General features: G+C 30.7%; 1 protein-coding gene across 1 annotated transcript; it reads left to right on the top strand.

Annotated features, from left to right (window-relative positions):
* Positions 1–2,982: 2,982 nt before the first annotated feature.
* Positions 2,983–3,947, top strand: LOC130467185 (uncharacterized). The gene is made up of 2 exons (XM_056835609.1): positions 2,983–3,141; positions 3,336–3,947. The coding sequence occupies exons 1-2, from the start codon at positions 3,093–3,095 to the stop codon at positions 3,593–3,595; spliced, it is 309 nt and encodes a 102-aa protein (XP_056691587.1). The 5' UTR covers positions 2,983–3,092; the 3' UTR covers positions 3,596–3,947.
* Positions 3,948–7,419: the final 3,472 nt, after the last annotated feature.

Raw genomic sequence — 7,419 nt, 5'->3', positions numbered from 1 at the left:
GCCAATGATTAATCTTAGTTATCTTTCTAGTCAGTTTCACTACATATAATAAGTATATACGTCGTCATCGATTGGCCGATTATTGTTAATTTTTTAATTAGCTACTAATACTTCAACGCTTCGTTACAATTATTAATTGTTGGGCAAAAATAATGTTGTCATATGTTTCATTCGAAAGAACTGTACAGCTTTTTTTTAAACGAGATGGTTTTATTTTGTGCTGTTTTTGCAGTTTATATTTCTCATCATGACTCTAAAATGTCGCCATGAAGGTGATGATATGTACCTTCCACATTTGTGATTTTATTATGCTTGGATATACTCATATACTCCATCCGTTTCATAAACTTTAAGCGTAATAGTGAGAATAGTGTTCACCATCCATGCCGCTAGAGGGATAGGAGTCACAAAATGTCTTGCACGTACAAGGTGTACAATAAATTTATATTGTACACTAAGATAACTTTTACATAGATTTTTGTAATTACATAATTTTTTGTAATTTTAACGAGTAATATGTTTTGATTAACTTTTATATTATATAAAAAAAGTTGATAGAAAAATATTTTAAAGGGTTAAATGATTAATTTTATACTATCCCCCATTTACCTGGAAGTTCTTTACGCTTTGAAATATGTGTCCAAAGTATGAAAACTTTGATCGTAAATTCTCACTATTATGAACATCATAACGTTATCACGTAAGGTCTTATCAGATTGGTCTAGGTATGTATTTTCAGAATATCAACTTTTTATAATTTTTTCACATACGGAATTGGATATATTAGTGGTTAAGTATTGCATTAAATTCCGTGCAAATAGTAAGCGTAAAGAACATTAAGGAACGGAGGTAAAACATTATTAATGATTTTGAAGAATTTTTTTTATTAAGATGAAAAAAATTTATCACTACAAAATAGATAACTTTTACATATATAAAGGTAACTTTTAAACATTTTGAGTTAACTTTCAATATTTATTGTACACCACTTTACCACTTGTAAATAAGAATTTATATACGCGTCATTTACATGGATGGAGAAATATCAAAAGATAACTCTTACAAAGAGGTACGTAGAATGCAAAAATCATCTATTATTACTATATTAGTATATACTAAAATAGACACCAGGAATAACACGTGTCAATTCCTGGTGTGATTTTTTCCCGCCAAAAACCACTTTCCCAAAAAAGTGCATCTGTTTTATTTTATTTTTATTTTCTACCTTTTTCTTATAAACTATTTATGTATGGAAACAAAATTTAGTTTATAAATTATGGCAATAATAGATACGACGTAATAATAATTATTCTAAATTGATAATATTTTAGTCAAATCGCTATATTAGTAATGGAAAATATATCACTCAATATTTTGGTCAAATTACCATATTAGCATTTTAAATATGCATATTAGATGAATAAATTCAAACGAGTATGTTAAAAATCTATTATTATATACTAAAAAAGACACCAGAAATGACACGTGTGTCAGAAATGACACGTGCGATTTTTTCCCGCCAAAATGTTTTTTTTATTTTTTTACTTTAAAATAAATAAATTTCATTTCGTATTTTTAGGAAACTAAGATAAAAATATATTTTAATTACCATAGATGTGTACTGCACAATATATTATTGGAGGAAAGCTAAATCAATATTATTTTTTCCTTTATGATATAATTTTATTTATGTATTATTATAACTTTTTAATCTGATAAGAAATATAAAAAATATTGATAAATGAACTTCTAATGTTAGTCTACTATTAATAATACTCCCTCCATTCCTAAATGATCTTCCTATTTGGTGTTTGGGATGGAAAATAAGAAAATGGAATCTTGTAATGATTGGGTGTAAGAGTAATGATTGGGTGTAAGGAAAATAATAAATAAATGAAGAAAAGTAATAAAAAATTGAAGGAGAGAGAAAATATTTTTATTAAAGTAATAAAAAATCATAAAAGTGGGGTTGGGTGGGTGAATGGGGAAATGTGAATGAATTAAATAAGGGATGGTGGGGAAATTTATGGTAAAAAGTCATGTCCAAAAATAGAAACAGGAAGATCAAATAGGAATGACATTTATAGAAACAGGAAGATAAAAAAGGAATGGAGTGAGTATAATACATGGTAACGGGTAAGTAAGAATGTTAATTAAAATAATAATACATGGTAAGTATACTAACATATAAGTTTATTTATCAAGATTTTACTTAATTCAAAATATGTTGTATTTGACTAACTCGGTTAAGCTCGGGTCTTTTCGAAAATTAGTCTTGAGTCATTCGTGTTTGGTTAACGTTGTTAGATCGTTCTACATACAAGTAACGACTATAATTTTTAACTTTGTATAGTAATATGCAAATTTAGTTCATTTGAATTAATATTTTTTTTACACAACTTTGAATTTGACTTTTTTCATATATCCTTTTTACTTTCATGTTTTCCTAATATCACAAGTCTTTTAGTTACTATTAAAATAATATATTTTTTTAGTAGTAGCCGTGCGTTGCACGGGCCCTAAACTAGTGTTATAACTATGCAGTAGTTTGAGAGATATTCAATTAAATATTTTGTGAAAAAAATGATCAAAATCCGTGTATACACGGGATCTAATCTAGTTATAAATAAATAAATATGATTGTGCTAATTGACGCGTTATTTTGGCATTAATTCCTATATACTTGTGTGATTTTTAAATCAAAATCATCTTCTGGCAACATTTTTTGTCATAATGAGAAGAGTAAGCTACAAAAAGGGCACACATCAAAAGTATTTGGCAATTAAAAATAATCTATAGCTCTTATAAATGAAAGAAATGACAACATTCTTGCACAACATTAGGAGACGTTGAATTAGCAAGAGAATATAATCAAGTGAATGTATTATTAAATTAGGAAGGGATAGATCAAACTAATAAACAACAATTGTATTAATATAAAATTAATGATTGGAGTTTTAAGCAATGAAATTTCTATAAATAGAACAAAAAAAATAATGGGATTACTCACAAAAACTAAGTTCATTTAGCTTGTAACAAATTACATACTTGACTTATTATATACAGAAAAAGTCGGGTTTTGAAAAAGAAAAATGGGGAGGAAGGACATCCAATTAGCAGGTTTTTTGTTCCTGGCCACAGGTATTACTTACTTACCTCTGATTTTTTGTTTTAGATTTACTACGTGCATGTATTTTATGTACCAATTATATATACAAGTATAATTCATACTAATTTATTATTTATATATACATTGTGCACAATAATTATTAATTATATTATATATACTATTCCCTAATGATATATTTATTGTATCTAAACAATAATATATGCAGTGATGATGCAAATGGTTTATGTGAATGCATGTATCATAGAGGGTGGCATATGCACTGCTACTCCAGGTGAATGTTGTCAAACACCAAAAGAACTATCATGCTGGAAAGATCCAACAGATCCAACTGGTATTCGTAAGATTTGCACAAATTGTGAGTCGCACCCAGGGCATCCTTGTATCCCTGGTGAACGTGAGTGTTGTACTGACAGTGGACTTACGTGTGCTAATATCGGAGGCGATAATTACGAGTGCAAATTATAAGTTTAATTTGATATGTTGCCATAATCATCATCATCATGATACCGGCCCCGTGCAACTTATGTGTGCCTGATTTGGATTATATTTATGTCATTGTACGTTGTTGTGTGTTGTACGTTCTTTTTCGTTTGAGTACGTGATTGAATACTTATCGATCTGGTTTGTCATGTTATGTTAGTTGATCTGGTTGATGATCGATCTAGCTTGTTGCATGTATGGTTATCCCATGCATTGACTTTGATAAAATGTCAACTGTGGGTAATACTTAGCTTCTTAGCATGGTCGTCCTAGCCTTCTTCCTAACTAACATATACTTGTATTATATATCATCAATAAATTGTTTTTGTTTTTCTAATCTTTCAATTTACGTAATCACTACAAAATTATGCATCAATTTGAGATGGGTTTTGAGACGGATTACTAGCTAAAATCGAAAATGATAAAAGTCGCAACATACGACCTTTAAGCCGTGTCACAATGATGACATGGCATGTTTATGTGTCATGATTTAAACTGGAAACTAAAATATTTAATTTATATATTCTATTTTAAATGTTTCAAAAAAATCTAGGAAAATCTTAATATTCTAATTTGTTTCCTTATTTATACCGACTACCTTATTTACATATTTTCATAGTAAAAATATTGCATTAATAGTAAAAATATTATGATGACTCTTAGCCTACGTGTCGCCTATATGTACCAATTAAACTGCAACAACTAAATGTTGTCGCAACTTGCGACCTTTATCATCATCCTACTAAAATTTCGTCTCTAAATTAAAATTGATATGGAATCATATATGGACTTTCAAAAATTTCGTCTCAAATTTGTAATGGATTTGCAAGAATTCCGTCTCGAATTTTTTTGAGACGTCCTCTATAGAGACGCCCTACTATTTCGTCTCAAATCCGTCTCTAAACATCATTTTGAGACGGATTTGGACCATATAGAGACGAAATTTCTCGTCTCTATAAAACAATTATTTTGTAGTGAATACTCCGCACTACACTACTACTACGTACTTATTTATTGTACCTGTAGTATCAAAACTAAGGGTCTGTTCGTCAAACACCAACTCATGTTTCTTATTGAAATTGAATGATGGGAATTTGTTATAGGCTCGAGTTGAAGATCGACGCACTACAAGAATTTGTATCTTTAACGACAACCTAATTACGACGGGTCAAAAATTCCGTCGCAAAAGCCTTTTGCGACGGGGCTAACAACCAAACAATGACGGGAATAACCGTCGCAAATGTCTTTTACGACGGGTCAAAAATTCCGTCGCAAAAGCCTTTTGCGACGGGGTTAACAACCAAACAATGACGGGAATAACCGTCGCAAATGTCTTTTACGACGGGTTTACGACAAATTTACGACGGGATTTCTATTAACGACGGCCCCCTTTTATGACGGGTTCGCGACAGGAAATCCCGTCGTTAATCAACGATTATTGGCCTTTCGCGACGGGATTTCCCGTCGTTAATAGTACAATTTCTTGTAGTGACGTAAGGTGAAAAACTTGTGCGACGATGTAATGAGAAGCATAATAAGTTAATAACCCGTTGCACCAGCCTATTACAAATGCAACTTCATATATATAAGGGGAAAAAAATAATTAAATTCCGGATTGGCGATATATAGTTGAACGGAAAAAAAAAAAAAAAGAACTATTGAATTCCAGCGTTAGACGACTTTACCATCTGCTTCTCAGGTAACATCTCACGTTAAAGAGATAATTGAATTGCACGTAAAATGCTCTCAGTGAAGTCCGTGTACTGGTCGAAATTTTGGGACTACCTTCATAATCCGGTCGATCTCTAGCTAGTTAGTCTAAATCCGTCTCAAAATAATGATTAAAAACGAATTTAATACGGAAACAGGGTCATAGGGCGCGCGTTCCTATAAAGATCTATCGTCTCAAAAAATTTGAGATCAAAATTTGGCAAATCCATTACAAATTTGAGACGTAATTTTTGGACTCCATACACAAATTTATCTCAATTATTACTTACTGACAAAATTTTAATAATTCATCTCAAGTTTGAGATACTTATACTCTTATAGCGTCCGTCTCAAAATTCGTCTCTAATAATGGCCTAATTTGATAATCCTTAGTTAAAGGTAATTAATTACAACAATTTCTATAGTTTCTCGTAAAAACTAGATTTTAAAAAAAAAACAGAAGTAGGTTTTGACAAATTTTCTTTTATTTTATATCAATATACTGGAAATGGACAGCTCTTCATTCATTGTTATTACAAGTTTTCAATAAATAATTGTTTATTACTTAGTCCATTCGATATGATAGTATCATTTTTGTAATTGAGTAAGTAAAGTCAATAAACACAATAATACATCTATCCACCTGATTATGTTGCCTATATATTAATACTTGTACTATTAATTCAACGTCGTCTATTAATGATTATATGTTGCAAAAATGTTGTCATAAGTTTCATATTTTAGAGCTATAGCCTATAGGTGAAATAATGGTTAGATTAAGGCCGGCTTAGTTGTGTTCGTTGTTGGCCCCCCAGCGAAAAAATTCGAAGTGTACTTTTAGTTTTGCTCCATAAAATTTGAGTATAATTGTATAAATTTTATATTATAATGTTTACTTTTATAGTGACTGCCTTGTAAAACTATTCAAGATCGGCTACTAATTGTTGTTGTTGTTGGTGTTGGGGTTGCCGTTGAGGGTATGTAAGATGGACAACGGTGTAGACTCCATAACTCTAAGGGCCTCAAATTAGCAATTAACTAGCCTATTTAATCACTACAAAATAATCATTTTATAGAGACGAGAAATTTCGTCTCTATATAGTCCAGATCCGTCTCAAAATAATGCTTAGAGACGGATTTGAGACGAAAATAAGGCGTCTCTATAGAGAGCGTCTCAAAACAATTTGAGACGGAATTCTTGCAAATCCATTACAAATTTGAGACGGAATTTTTGAAACTCCCTATACAATTTCATCTCAATTTTAATTTAGAGACGAAATTAAGTAATCCGTCTCTATTTTGAGATGTTTGTTGTATCCGTCTCAAAATCCATCTCTAATTGATGCATAATTTTGTAGTGAATATACCACCGTATGAATATCAGTTTCACCGAACTTAATTGGCTTTTCCTTCTTTTGCATTCCAAATCACTTTTGTTTTTCACCTAAAGTTTAATTAAGCTAGCAACAATGCTTGTAGTTAAGCTCGTGTTTTGTGAGATATTTAAGGTCTCGTCTTCTCTATAGTGATACCTAAAGTCTTATATGTGACCAGCCACACCATCAATTTGATGGTGCGACATATTCACTCTCGTAACTAAGTCCAGCGTGTTGGTTAACGGAACCTAAAACGTCAGTTTAGTTTTAAGGCAATTACTTTTATAGGGGTAGGTCAGTTACTTTTATAGCTTTAGGTCAGGTACTTTTATAGTTTTATTCAAGATACTTCTATAGTTCTATAGTTTTACAGTTTCAGGAAAGATACTTTAATAATTTCTGCCTTTTTAGGGAGGTTCTTTTATAGTTTTTAGTTCATGTACTTTTATACAAGTAACTCTAACGTGAATTTCAAGAAAAGTAACAGCGAATACAATGTGTAAGTAACAACTGAATAGAAAGTCAAGTAACACAAGTCAATAACCTTTTCCATAATAGTTGCGCGCGAGAGAGGAGATACTTTCATAGTTTTAGTGGAGGTACTTTTATAGTTTTAGGGAATGTACTTTTATATTTTTTAGCCAGTGTACTTCTATAGTTTTATAGATTCGGCTAGGGACGGAGAAACTATTATAATTTTAGTCAAGATGCTTTTATGGTTTA

The sequence above is a fragment of the Spinacia oleracea genome, chromosome 2, assembly GCF_020520425.1.
Source record: "Spinacia oleracea cultivar Varoflay chromosome 2, BTI_SOV_V1, whole genome shotgun sequence".
Classification (NCBI taxonomy): Eukaryota; Viridiplantae; Streptophyta; class Magnoliopsida; order Caryophyllales; family Amaranthaceae; genus Spinacia; species Spinacia oleracea.
The sequence above is the reverse complement of the archived record's forward strand: the minus strand, read 5'-3'. Positions and strand labels throughout refer to the sequence as shown.